General features: G+C 39.6%; 1 protein-coding gene across 1 annotated transcript in view; it reads left to right on the top strand.

Moving 5' to 3' along the window:
• EPB41L4A (erythrocyte membrane protein band 4.1 like 4A) overlaps nt 1–15078 on the top strand; it is a 207584-nt gene that overhangs the window by 141359 nt on the left and 51147 nt on the right. Inside the window, exons 11-13 of the mRNA XM_016224934.2 lie at nt 5124–5215; nt 6805–6882; nt 11833–11954. Of these exons, the coding sequence (XP_016080420.2) occupies nt 5124–5215; nt 6805–6882; nt 11833–11954 (292 nt within the window). The remainder of the gene's footprint in view (nt 1–5123; nt 5216–6804; nt 6883–11832; nt 11955–15078) is intronic.

Genomic DNA, 15078 nt, shown 5'->3' with positions numbered 1-15078 from the left:
ATTTGTAAAAGAGGTAAAAAGACTTTTCACATTTAGTATGTATTTTGGAATATAACCGCACAGCTAACAAAAGAGTACTGGAATATTTTTGCTGTTTTTTGTTCTTTTATTGTAAACTATAGCATATATGCAGGGATGGAAATTAATTTTATTCTCTGAGTGCTCTGCTGAGATGCACAATGATTTTTAATTCAAACCATATTACATGCATTTCAAAAATAATTAAAAAAAACGTGTGTGTGCGTGTGTGTGTAAGGGTGTTTGGTATAATATTGTTTAAATCAGACTACTGAAAAAATACTCCCTTGAGAAAAAGTTCTTTGTCCATATAAATCAGGGAAATGCCATTTCACTTAGCAGCTCTGGGAGATGCACCGTGCACATCAGCATGTTGAAGGCCTGAGGGTCTCAGCCATCGGAAAGGATGAACCACTGCCATTTGTCACAACTCAGGTGGATCTTGAGAGCATCCTGCTAAGCGAAATAAGTCAGATGGAAAAAGGCAAGAACCATAGGATTTCATTCCTGTGTGGGATGTAAAACAGAAAGCAACAAGTGAACAAATGAAACAACCTTACAGACACAGAAACAGAACGGTAGTTACCAGAGGGGAAGGGGCCGGAGGAAAGAGGAAGAGAGTGAAGGGGTCAAGTTGACGGTGACGGCGGGAGACCAGACTTCGGGCGGTGAGCACAGTGCAGTGTACAGACAGGCGATGCATTGTAGAATTGTACACTTGAAACTTATATAATGTTGCTAACCAGTGTCGGCCCGAACTTTTAAAGAAAGATCTGAGTATTTAACCAATTGCTTCCCAAATATACTTGATCACAGAATTCTTTTTATTTTGCCAATATCACAAGACACTAGTGTTGTGAGAAACACTCTTTAGGGAGCATTATGTAAAGATAATACTTTACTCAGTGTTTTAAAATTCCCTTCTAACATCTTACTCCAAATAATAAGATTGGTAATTTTTTTGTTGCAGGGCTCACTCTGCATTGCTCTGGGTTGGGGTGCCTAGAAGAAGAGATCAATGGGAAATATGGGGAAAATCATTAAAACAAACATTGTGCTCTCTCATACACAGACAGTTCAATTTTTTTAATGCAGTTATTCAATCTCACCATTTTTAAAGGCACAATTTCTTGAAACAGTTAAATTTTGTGATAGCTCTCTGGTCTCTAATTTCAGTTAAAGAATAGAATAGATCTTTTCAAGGCCACCTTGCCTTCCTTCGCTTTATCAGTAGTCATTTCAGTCATTTGCCATCAGCCTTCTGATGATTTTGTTTTTTTCCTCCAGTTCCTAAAATAAGTTAATAATTGCCAAGTACCTATAAATCTTCTGGAGACTGAATGTTTAAAAAGAATCCCATGTACATTAGCCTAGTGATCTTCACACTTCTCCTCAGCCTCAGCATCTGCCTCTAGGGATCATTGATTGCAGCCCCTCTGCCCTGGGCCTTGGCAGTATTTACATAACAGTTGTATCTTCTGTTAGCAGAACTAATCTATTTCCCTCTTAAATACCTGACCTATGCACTGTACCTGAGGTTACTTCTAGTGACCTTGGAGCTGGGCAAATGTATAATTGAGGATATTTGAGGATTGAGATGTTCATTCCCATAATTCTAGGGAGGCTGGGAAAGGCAGACTGTCCAGTTGCAGCTGCTTCTCAGGACAGAAACAGAGCTGGCTAGGGTGTGGGCCGTGTGCGGCAAGGAGGGTCAGGCTCGGGAGAGGCCGTGCAGCTTGGCAGGGCCTAGGCAAAGCAATTTGCTGTGCAGTTTCAGTGTGAGCCCCTCCACGACCCTGTCAGTAATCTCAATACACTTAGCAGAAGCCAGGCTAACATAGATTGATTTATTCAAGATTGCAAAGAGAAACAACCAGCAGAGATGAGAGGAGACTGAGAAGACCAGAGGTAATTAGACTGGGAGCTCATTGATATGATGATACAGGTCCTGAATTCTTAACACATGATGGAATTGGGGGGTTGAGCCAAGTTTACCTAGAGATCCACAGCGCAGTGAAGTGACATGACATCTGAGTTACAGGTGATTTCAGCTTGATCAGTTCACAGAATAAAAAGAAATAGATTCAGACCATAGCTTTGCCTCTGGCATGAAATGATAAAAACTGTGAAGGTGCTTGAGTGATCTTGCCAAAACCACACCTGGATGCTTGGATAAAGTATTTTAGCAGTAGGTTGGAATGAACTTTTAAGCAGCTCGTCATCTTTGTATGAATGAATGGAAGGGAGCTAATTGTCTCTGTGTGTCTGGAAAAGTTTAGTAGGTGGGGGAGCGGTAGGAAGAAAGGGACGTTTGCAATGTCGCCTCAGTTACCTTCATGCCAGCAGTTGCTGTAAGTGGCAAAAATACACACAATGTGTTCAGAACCCCTGGCTCCCTTTTTTGTTGTTAACTCCCCTTTTAGTATTTGGATTATTCTGCCAACAATGGGATAAAAAGCAGGCAGCTGGTGGTAAAGCCCTGTGTAAGTGGGGGATGAGTTTATACTTGTCATTTTACGTGGCAGCAGTAATTAGGGGGCCTGTGGGAGGCCCTTTTGTTCCTTTAACATATTCGTACCAGAGAAAACTCGAGGAAATCCAATTCTGGTTGCACCTTAAATACCCTTTATCCTTTCATAAGTAATGGGAGTTTTAAAAAATATATATAAAAAATTAGATATCCTGTGACCAGGTCTCTATTTGAAAGGCAAAATACTACAGACATTTATGTGAAGAATAGAGTGAAAATCAGTTCATGAAAAACCTTAGGAGATTTGTTTTGTTTTTAAGATTGAGCGCTCTTTGGTTTCTCCTTCACTTTTAGAAATCTGGATTAGATGTAATGAAGTAACTTTTTGAAAATTTGATTGAGGTATGTACATGCCACCTTATGGGTGCTCTTGCTAACACCCGAAAGTGCCTGTGTCACAGAGCAGTCATCACAGCCACCACTTCTTGTCACCGGTGATGCCCAGTCAGTCCTGCCACACTTGGTGCTTCAGTTATTGAAGGGCACGAGGAGATGGGGGCGCAGATGCTGAGGAGGGTGGTAGTGGGGGGGGGCAGCTTGTCCTCTGCCTGCTTTATCTGAGTCATTTATCCTGATAACAGTGCAATCACAAGTAAAATTATTTTAAAACACATGACCTGTACATTATATTTTTGGATAATCCAGTCACCTTAAAAACACCCACCTGTTATAGAAGAAACTCTTAATAGTAGTTGCTTCTGAGGAGGGGAATTAGGGACAGTGGTGGGAGGGAGATTTTGTTATCATTGTGTATCTACTTTGGGAACTTTAGGCATTTGTACCATGAATATTTATATGCTATATATTAAAAAAAGCAAAAGGAAGAAAAAATCCCTCCAAGCGTCCGCATCTCCTGGCAGGATGCTTGGTTTCCCACCCTGCCCCCAAGGACCTTCTGTGATTTCCTCTGCACACCCTTTCCCATCCCTCCCCCCAGTTTCTTTCACTTTTGAGGAAAATGCTTTCTGAATTCATTGACTTCTCTGCCTCACCTCTAACTTTGTACTCCCTACCCCTTTCATGAATGTCAACGAAGATTTCTTACCGTGAAATGCAGTAACCTCCTCTGAAACCCTGCTTGACCTTTCTGGGTCATGAGACTTGCACTCTCCTCCCAGCCTCCCTGGCCATTGCCTCCTGGTCCATTTTGATCTGCCTCGTCTCTGCCTTGATTCCACCTTTGTTCACTCTGTGCTGTTGTTCTGAGCAAGTTTTTTTTTTTTTTTTTACACTCTTGGGCGAAATCATTTGTGTCAGCAGATATGACCTCACTTCTCCCCTCTATACCTGCATGTTTACTGGCCCACTAGGCATGTTTACTTCTCAGTTCCATGGACACCTCAAGACAAAAATAGCCTGAACTTATTGTCCATTCCCTCACCATCCAAGTCCCCATTTCCCCCCACTTGCTGTATTTTAGTACTTAGCAGCACCCACGCCAGAAACCTGGGAATTGTCCTAAGTTCTTCCTCCACTTCGGAAGGCTTTGGAGTTGCAGGTTGCCTTGCTGTAATGTGCATATACTGGCTCTGTTTTCATCACACCCTTTCACTTTTTCAAATAAACTTCTAAATTGGGCCTCCTTCCAGATGGACTTGGGAGAAATTTTATGCATATGAATGTTCTGTCCTTATTAAAGTAGCAGAGGGCAGGGGGGACCATTGTAATTATTCCTCTGCTTTGACAGTTTTGTTTACGAATCCATAGAAACCTCATTCCAAGGGGGTTCCTGGAATGAGCTTGTTTTTTTGTGTTGGTTTTTTTAAAACTAAATTGACAATTATATAACTTTACAGAGCTTATGGTTTATTATTTTGGTACTTAGGTTCTATTTTGCTTTATTTCCTATTCAGTCATTAAAAAAAATAAATAGTGCCTCTTCTCCTGCACAGAATTACCTCTACTATCGCCTTTGTTTCTTCTGTATTAATTATAGATAATTAAGTAACCACTGGATTAAAATTACACTTAAAATTTATTATATACCTATTATATGACATTTTACATCTCTCATATCATTTAATTTAATTCACCGAGTAACTTGATGCAGAATGGAGAAAGTCAGAATTAGACATTGTTTAACTTGTCCAGATGATACTGTTGTGCTGATTGTTTCCCTCTGTGACCCTCTTGAGATTCTTTAGACTGATGGCCTGGACATCCCTAAAAGTAATACAGTTAAGAACTGGATTCATAGGCATCTCTTTTTTATTGGGAGTTGATTTGCACACAGTCAGCATTTTTCCCGTTTTGGTGCCCATTTGTGACCGACAAGTTTGTGGTACTTCAGTGCCATCACCCTGGTTATCCATGGCCATGGGTGATATAGAGGTAGGTGGTAAAGGTGATGACACCGAGATTTACATGGAACTTATATTTTCTCGTTTTAATTAATTAAGGTTTCAAGGCAAACCTCTAAAACTAGTTACAAAGAGATAATTATTTGTTTTATGTGCCAACAATAATTTTCCTTTTTACTTGAATTTTTGTTACTTAGAGCAGAAATTCAGGTGGCTGTCATCTGAAGAATGTTATGGTCAGTAATTCATGTTCTCTCTCTTTTCTTCTCTCTCAGTGCAATGAAACCTCATTCTTTTTTGAAGCTCGAAGTAAAACTGCTTGCAAGCATCTTTGGAAGTGCAGCGTAGAACATCATACATTTTTTAGGTATGTTAATGTGAAAGTTTATTCACTGTTCTAATGAAAATTGCATTTGTTTTCATAAGAAGAATTCTGTTGTCTACAAGTAGAAATTTAGAAGTTTTTCTCTTCTTTTTTTCCAGTTACCTAATTCTCATGATCATAATGAATAGAAATAGATATATATGCACACACATACATACACACACAAACATAACACACATAGGTATCTTCTATGCTCACATTATAAGAAAATGCCAAGGACAACTTTGTTTGTGGACATAGTAAATTTGAAATATCTGTTAGTCATGCAAGTGGAGATGTTGGGTGTATAAGGCTTCCTGGAAAGACCAAGGTTGGCCATGTAAATGTAGTTAGTATTTAAGCAAAGAGGACTGGGTGAGGTCACCTGTGAAAAAATGAAGAGAGAAGCAGAAAGCCAGGACTGGGCTGTGGGACCCTCCAGCATTTAGAAGACAGGAAGAGCCAGCCACAGACTGCATAAAGGAGTAACAGGAAAGTGTCCAGGAAAATGGGAAATGAGGGAGGAAAATGCCATGTTGAACAGGGAGTTGGCAACTCCCTTGCATGCTGTGCTCCCGGGAGGTCAAGATGAGGGTGGAGAATTGACCCTTGGGTTGTGGGTACACTCTTTATTTCACATCCTTACTGTGTAAATATAAAACTGAATTTTATCAGGTAGTACATTAAGCTTTGTGTTTTCAAATTTAAAACTAGATTAATTCTTTCCCTTTTTCCTATTTGATTTGCATGGAACCATTTCCCCAAATAGCATGATATTGGAGAAGTATTCTTATAAAATGACCAATGTCCTTTATAGAATTTGTATTAGGAGAGGGATGTTGCCCAGAAAACCTGAGACATTACCTCTAGTTCAGTGGGCTGGGTGGAGGAGCTCCCCATGGAAGTGTCTGTTAAGGTACCCAGGAGTGGGAAGTGCTGGACTATAGTACAAAGACTGAACCACCCATCAGATAGGAGTAACTGCTGTGAGAACCTTGGCCTGGGTAAATCAACATAGTGACAAAAGTTCCCAAGATTATTTAAGCAGAGAAAGTAATTTGACTCACAACTAAAGCTTCTGAGGGCAATGATGTCTTTAGAAAGTATGAGTATTTTGATATTATACACATATAAATTCCTAGAGTATGGTTGTGTTTCAACTGTTACCTTATAATAACTGATTATTATTTCCTGCCAATATGCAGAACATATATATGTGTATGTGTGTGTGTATATACATACATATTTTTTAAATTTATCTTTACTGTTGAAAATATTACAGATGTCCCCTTTTTTCCCCATTAACCCCTTCTACCTCCTCACCCACTTCCTGCCCCAGGCCTTCCCCACATTATTGACTGTGTCCATGGGTTATGTATATATGCATGTAAATTCTTTGGTTAATCTTTCCCCACCCTCGCACCCACCCCCATCTTCTCTCTGAGATTCGTCAGTCTCTTCCGTGTAGAACATCTATTGACTAGCTGTTAAAGTGTTGCATGATTATATTTTCTACATAGCTTTTGTTCAAGTGCTGCATAAGTATCTGTATTTATGAGTCTTTATTTAATTTTATTTTAAAAATTCATTAGAATGCCAGAGAATGAATCAAATTCATTGTCAAGAAAACTCAGCAAATTTGGATCCATGAGTTATAAGCACCGGTATAGGTAAATGTCATTTTTTCCTTTGGGGGGTATGTGTGAATACATAAATAGTTCATTAATCTGTCCACATACATGCACATTAAAGTTTTTCTCTTATATTTCTACAGTGCCAATGAGTTTCATAAGCATAATAGTTTATTAAAACTTTTTTGACAAAAATGATTTCCCAGGTTTAATTCTATTTATTGTCTGTATTAGCTCTGTTAAGTTTAGGACTTTTAGAATGTATTAGAGCTTATCTTCTGAAATGTATTTTGATGTACATGTTACTTATTTCTAATTATCTTGTGATTATGAAACAAAATAGATATTTTGAGTAATAGCTGATTGGTGTTCTTAGGCCATTCAGTTGATCCCGTTGTAACACAATGTATACTTCATATCGTGGATCAGATCGTGTTTTGTGCAGCATAAAGCCTACATATAGTAATGTTAGCAATTATATCTAAACTTTATTGTGCAGTTACTAAGTGCTGTGTATTATGCTAAATGTTTTCCATTATTTTGTTTAATCATCTCAGTCTTCTTAATATTATCCTCATTAATATGTGAGGAAACTAAGGCTCAGCGAGGCCAAGTCACTTCTCAAGATAACCCAGCTAGGAAGCAGTAAGTGGGGCTCTCACCCTGGCAGTCTAACTGCAGAGCCTGTGCTTCTCTCCATGAGGCAGACTGTTAGCATGTTGCAGGAAAAGCTGGTTGTGACTGTCATGCAGTCAGGCAGGTGCTTGTTAAAAGTAGGAGCCTTCTATGTTTTGAAAAAGAATTTGTTTTGTTTCAACTCCTTTTGCTAACGTTGAGCCTGTGATGTGCAAGATGTGGTCTTGGGTGCTTAGAGAGACAAAGACTCAGGTCTAATCCCCTCTGCCTTCAGAGAGCTACAGTATCATTCAGGTAGTGAGGCTGTTCCCAGGCCCTGTAAATCCCAAGCAGGGTATAGAAATGCTGCTTAGGAAGTGGGACACTGCTCTGTCATCCCACTGTAGACGTCACTATAGGTGTTATTAGGAGACTTACAAATAAAGCCGAGTCAAGTGTTTGCAGGACAGTGGTATGCCAGATTTTAATTCTTCTCTTATAATCCACATTTTTGGTCTTGAATTTGAAACCAGAGATAGTACCAGAGTGATTAATATTAAATGTTCCCTGCATTCATCTTTACATATTATTCACTTGGATATTTGCAAATTTGATTATTTAAATAAGACTTAAGTTATTATCTTACAGATGCTCTTGGTATTTGGTGTTCATTGACATCTAAAAATTTAACCTTTTGGTTACCAAGGTTCTTTCCCAGACAGTGACATAATTATCAGGAATTTAGGGGAAGAAGACCTATTTTTAGATTAAGATGAATAGCTAATAGTCACCACTTGGGCTGTTTTCCCATCGAGGGCATAAAACATTTCAGGGGTATAGAGGAAATATGTATCTGTCTCTGCGTTCCTACTATGAAAATTGCAATTATGCTGTTTAACATATGCTGTAGTTGGTTTCCACAAATTTACTCATACCTGATTTCTCAAATTTATTGAAATGCAAATGTTGTGACTACTGGGAATTACTATTATTGGATTTTGCATATTAAATATCATTTCTTCCAAGAAAGTAATTAAAGGCAACCATTGCAGAACTGGAAGCTCTGCTAAATCTGTTCTAATTTGGTGGCTGGTCTTTACTGCCTAGTCAGTCTTAATGAAACCCAAATCTCCGTGTCTGTGTGTAAGAAGCACTAACGTTACACCATCCTGGGAAGAAATACGTTTCATCCCACTGCCCAGAGCTAGGCGTGGGCAGGGATGGATCTCAGACTGCTGGGTGGTCGCCAGCGTGTGGACTGTTAATTGTCAAAGGAGGAAAAATAATCAGCTTTTAACAAACCTCATATGCCTGCTCCTTTCTTGAGATACTCTATAGATCTCGTGGAACGAAAGCAGAGCTCTGGAAACACAGACTGCCCCTCCTTTACCCTGCAGGCTTTTAGAGCATCGGGGGTGAAAAACAGCAAACAGTCCTGCGGTGTGCAAATGTGGGTGTGTCTGTATTTGTGTGTGTGCTTGTAATTGTGTGTAGATGTTTATAGTGGTGTGTGTGTAGGTGTATGTGATGTAGAAAAACAGAGTTCGGTCTTTATTCCTTTCCTGCATTCTCGGGCTTGCAGAGTACCAAGGAGATTCCAATGTCTTTTAGGAAAATTAGTCGTTACTTAAGAAGGGGAAAGTTACACATTTTTAGTGATGTGTGACAGCCAACCCTTTCCAAAACTCCAGATTAAATTTGTGGCAAAAGGCTGAGCTGAAATCTTACAATGGAATTCCCTTGTTGCTGTTTTATTATCAGAGACCAATAATCTGAAATAGATGTTGATCAGATCTTTGATTAAAATATTTTATTGTACGCTGATATCTCTTTCTCTGAGCCCCGTAGAAATTAACTTTGCCTCTGCCTGTTGTTAAGTTTGTAAGGGACTCCTGGTTTTGATGAATGAGTGAGTTGTGTAGAACTTATATTCCAGAAATGAGAACTGGGCCTGAGAAACACTCCTGGTAACCCAGATGACCTTCTCGTAGGACTTAAATCACATGAACTTCCTACATTTATTTTATTTTTAAAGTATTTTTTTATTGATTTTAGAGAGAGAGGCGGGGGAGGGAGAGAGAGATCCATGTGAGAGAGAAACATCTATTGGTTGCCTCCAGCATGCACCCCAACTGGGAATCGAACCGGTGACCTTTTGGTACATGGGACGGCTCAGCCAACTGAGCTACTCTGGCCAGGGCCTACATTTCTGAAAGCACGGAAGAGAGAACACGTTCTGAGAACCATCTTTGTGTCAGGTGCTCCTCATTTATACAGATGAGAAGTTTGAGCCCCCAGCCCCAAAGTAAACTAACTGAACTAAAGGCCTTTAACCAGTAAGTGGCAAAGCTGGGATTTGAACCCAGGCGTCTCTGTTCTTGTTTTCTTTACTCCACCGATTGCCGATTGTGCTGCCACTTTGGGGCTGAAGGGCCGCTCAGCGTAGTGTGTGCCAGAGTGTGAGGAGGAGGGGAAGTGGGTGATCCTGGAAATAAATCTCTGTCCTGTCACTACAGAGAGCCACCAGGCACTGTAAGTCTCTCTAGTTATCAAACACTTTCTGCTACAACGAAATAGTAAGGAGACCGCACAAGACTATTTCTGCTAGGAAATGGTAAGAACAAGGAGAAATGTATTATTAAAGGCTCTGGGAGATTAAAGACATAACCTGCCGAAGACCGTACGGGCCTAACGGAGCTGTGTTTTTTGTACCAGGTTTCAACTTCAAACCAGTGGCTGTGTGTTCTCCCCCCCTCCGCTGGCTGTGCCATGCTCACCAGCTGGGGGTCAGGGAGCTTGTTCTAGTCCCTGGTCCCGTGTGGCCTGTGGCAGATCAGTTTATGGTTCTGGACCATAGTTTTATTAATCTTGTGATATGATTTTTGTCATTTCTCCTTTATTCCTGAGAGAGAAGCCATGAGGAAAAATTGAATAATAAAGTACATGTAATCTCATTATAAAGTGCCTCAGCGGTCCACATAATGGCTATGTTTTTAGGGCAAATATTTTTTCTTCTGTGCAATAAAGTCTTATAGCCCAGAAGTCTGTTGGAAGTAGGTCTTATCTTCCACTCCAAACTATTTGTAATAATGGAATTTTGCTCCCTATAAAGATTTTTTTTTTTTTTTTAGCTTTTTCAGGAGAGAGATGTTGCTGTTTGTGTTAGTTACCTTATCTGCTACCTTTAAAAAATAAATTTCAAGTGAAAGAAAACCTGTCACAATTTGCTTACCTCTCTTCCTCTGGTTCTCATGAGCTATTGAACACAAAATACACTCATAGATGGAACCCGGCATCTTCATTCATGGCAGCTCAGATCAGGTGTCCCCAGTTAGCTTGACGAGAAGCTACTTTTTATGAGTGTTTCGAGCATTTAAAAAAAAAAATTTCTAAGAAATGTGGATGGGGTAGTGAGGAGGTGAAACTCTCACAGAAGTATGTAGGAGGTGAATTTTGCTTTATAAATCTCATTGGGAGAGATTTGCTGATATTTATTCTGTAAATGTAGGATGAGTAGGATTTGGGGCCATTAAAAGGCTTTCTGTTCTCACATTGATGGCTCTTCTTGAGGTGAATCAAACTAGACAAATAGGAGCGCATTTTTCCTTGTACCTAAGTGATATTTTAGGTGAAAATTTCGCCTAAAATATTTAGGTGAGAGCCAGGGTCATTCTTTGGCTCCAATTCAGCGTCTGTGGAATCAGTTTCTAGCCGGGTGAATGTTCACTGAAATCCAGCCAGTGAAATTGCCAGTTCCCTGAGATTAGTCCATCCCCACGGAGCGCTCACCCCGGAGCCCTCGCAGCGCCTTGAGGGAGGCGGCACTGTGCGTGCGTTGCAGGCCTGCTTTACACCTTCCTGGGCCCCCGGGCTGGCACAGGCGAGGGGGCATGGCAGACGGCTGGTTGTGCCCTGGCAGGGTTGAGAGTAGATCACACAGTGGGCCTGTGGGGATGCTTTACAACTTGCCATGGAAGTCTAACATGATTCGTGTAGTCATTGCCCTTGTGGAGTTCAGCCCAACGTAATTTCATTATTTGGTTGTAGAGCTGGAAGGCGATCAGCATTTTCTATTTCCAGCCCTTCATTCTGCTCAAGTCTAAACCTTACTCCTCTTTAATAAATCCCCTTTCCCTATTTCTTCTCCTGAAAGATATTCCTCCTGTCTAACCTAAATGTTTCCTGTTAGAATGTAATACTACTTCCTTGGTTAACATTGCAGTGAGAATCAGTTGAAAACCCATATATGCTTGTAGACCATGTGAGTGTTGTTGTTTTTTCCTTCCATACTGCGCAGGGATTCTGAGTGAGCTGTTGTTTAATTTTGTGGCTATGTGGTTTTACCTGTGTTAATCAAAATGTTGCATTTTCAAGTGGCAGGACAGCGTTGCAAATGAATCGAGATCTTTCTATTCAACTTCCGCGGCCAGATCAGAATGTGGCCAGAAGCCGGAGCAAGACTTACCCTAAGAGAACAGCACAGACACAGCCAGCTGGTAAGTCACTGATGTAAACCTGCATCTCCTTTTAGGCTGGTGGGGTAAGATGCCCAGGTGGTGACTATAGCCCAATAGTGTTTTATTGTTAATATAGAATTTTTAATTTGACCCTGAAAATTTCTAAGAGGCCAGAAATTACTAACAAGCAGACAAGTAGTCAACTTAAATCACCATAACCTGCTTAATGACTATACTTTCTTTTTGAAGAGATTAAATGAAGTCACAACTGAGTAATTTCTTAGTTGGGTGTATCTGGGATCGGAGTTGAAACAAACTCTTAGAAAAAGTCTTTTTTTTTTTTTAAAAAAGGAACACTTGATATAATCTATAAATAATTCAGTAGGTTTTTTGTTATTGTTGGCCTTTTATTGTGAAGTATAATATACATATAGAAAAATGTATAAAATATATATATATGCACATATACATATAAGTGTATACATGTGTACATATATATGCACACACACAAAATTTATGTAGCCTGCAAGCCAAGAAGTCCTTCCTATTTGTCTGTTCGCATATTTACCGTCCTCTCCCTTCCCAACCAGAAAAAAACACTATCTGACTTTGTGATCATTATTTCCTTACTTTTTGTTAGAATTTTACTACTTATGTAGGTTTCTCTGAGCAAACTAATTTATTTTGCCTGTTTTTAACATTATGTGAATGAGCCATGGTCTGTGTGCTCTTTTGTCTTGCTTCTTTCTGTTGGTACTATGTGTATATACAAAAGTACATTCATTTTTCTTGCTGTGAGCATCCTATTATATGACAGTTTGACAGTTTTTCATCCATTCTGCTGTTGATGGACATTTGGGTTCTTCATATTTTTTTTTGTTTTTAATGCAGACTACTTCTTTAATAAAACCACCTGATCAGTTTTAATCCACATTCAGCGTTCATAGAATTTTACTGACTTTGGTTGTGACTTGCTTATAGATCTCCCTGCCGGACACTCTCCCCAGACTTTTCACAGGTATTATCTCACTTGCGCCTCACAATAGCCCTGTGAGGTCGGGCAAGGCCCAGAGCATGTTCCCATTTTGCAGATCAGGAAGACATGGTCCAGCTGCTAGATAGGGGTGGGCCGGGACGAGAGCCCAGGTCTCCTGGGTCATTTTGCTATACAGCATTGTGTGAAGTGAATGGAATTTTTGATAACAATAACAAACCTCTGAACATTGCGTGACAGTTGCCATAGCATATGACACCCATTGTTTCATTGAACTCTCATGCCAGGGCTATGAAGAAAGTGTTTGAGTTTGCTCCACCGCTGCTGGCTGTGAGAATGTCACTTGATGTATTGTTTCTAAAGCCAAATTAAATCTGATTGTAGGTCCCTTCCTCTCCCTGGGCTGGGAGGAAATTCAATTCTTTCTGATGGGTCTACAGTGGCCAAAATAAGACATGATTTAATTTTGCTGTAGATTATAGTGCCACGTAAGTATTATCTTTATCCCCATTTGGGTGATGAGCACACTGAGATTTAAAAAGTTAATTTGATCAAGATTACATAATTTAGCTTAGGATAAAAATTTTAGCCTTAGTATTTAATATCTTTATGTTCATCTTTTCTATTTATTTTTGTATATGAGCAGCTTTAAATTCCATTTAGATCAAGTCCGGCATGGTGTAATCAGTAAGCAAACTTTCAAATCCTGTGCTGTTTCTGAAGTGCCACGCCTCATGAAATTATTCTGAGATGCACTGAGAATATCGAAAACATGCCCTGCTGTAAATCAACATTTCATTCCTCTTGAGATGCAGGAATCATCGCCCATGCTTTTTGTACAAACCTGTGCAGGTTGCTTCTTATATGTTCCTAAAGAAATATCTGCCTTTGTAATGCTTTTTTTTGGGCTCCTTTTGGAAGCCCAAATTCTAGAAACTGATTAGTTCAGGGAAAAGGGGTTTTGTTTTTGTTTTTGTCATGGCTTGTGCAGATCCAGTGAAATGCAGTTTTCACCGAGCAACCTGGGACTGTATTGAGTCCTCACATCTACTTTCTACCCTAAACTCCACCTCCCTGTGTCCTGTTAGGGGCTGAGAATGTAGCTAATGCACGGCCCATGATTCTCTGGGACAGCCTCTCAGCATCAGGTGGATCTTTTAAGAATGGAGCACATACATGTTAAGCTTTTATTATTATAAAAATACATGGTTGTGTTAGAAAATTTAGGAAACTTAGAACCTTTCCACCTAAAAAGAAAAAAAATTTATATTCAATTCCATTCCCCCATGTACTAACACTATATTATGTAGCCTCTAGTCATTTGTATATCTTTACTGCAGAAGTTATGTAGTAATATTTTACAACTCACTTTTCTTCTCTAATAATATATTATGGATATGTTCTAATAAGTTTTTTAATGTCCTTATACAGCACCATTTTAAGAGCTATATAATTAATTCCTGTGTAGATGTGTGATAGACTTGACATAATTTATTCAGCCAATCTTTAGTTCTTGATACTGAAGCTGTTTCAGATTTAGAAGGCTGTAAATGTAACACGAACGGATGTCCTTGTAGTAACACCTTTAAGCATTCATGCTAACTTATATATCTCTTAAACAATGGTGTATTTTCATCATTTTTATTTTTAAGAGAGGATTAAACAGTGCTGCGTGTAAAAACTAAGACTTTTCTGTGCATACATTTCACTTTGATTTGAATTACTTCCAGCCTAACTTTTCAGTCCTGTGTTCCACAAAGCTGTGATGTGTTCTGGGGACCCAGAGGTGACCCTCCCCTGACAGTGTGTGATTGTCTGGAGTGGGGATGGATCATTTAGCAAATGTCAATTGATGCAGTGTTATAGTTGCTGTCATGCACACATGAAGGATGTTGTGAGGGAGGGATTAACGTTATTCTGTTTCTTTAAATGTTACGTTTTCTCTTTCCTCTAATTCACATGTACTCTGCTTTGAGCCTCATTTGAACCCAGCTGGCAGAGACCCAGTCTCAGCCATTTCCCACCCCTTAGGTCATGGTTGGGTTCTAACTTGGAGCAGAGTATTTGAAGGGGGCCCTCTTGTCTTCAACTGTATTAGTCACTGCTGTGCGTGACTTGTAACTCTAGAGGACATTCTCTTATTTCTTCTGAAGAAACTCAGTCAAACTT

Source organism: Miniopterus natalensis, chromosome 3, assembly GCF_054644295.1.
Source record: "Miniopterus natalensis isolate mMinNat1 chromosome 3, mMinNat1.hap1, whole genome shotgun sequence".
NCBI classification, from domain to species: domain Eukaryota; kingdom Metazoa; phylum Chordata; class Mammalia; order Chiroptera; family Miniopteridae; genus Miniopterus; species Miniopterus natalensis.
The sequence above is the reverse complement of the archived record's forward strand: the minus strand, read 5'-3'. Positions and strand labels throughout refer to the sequence as shown.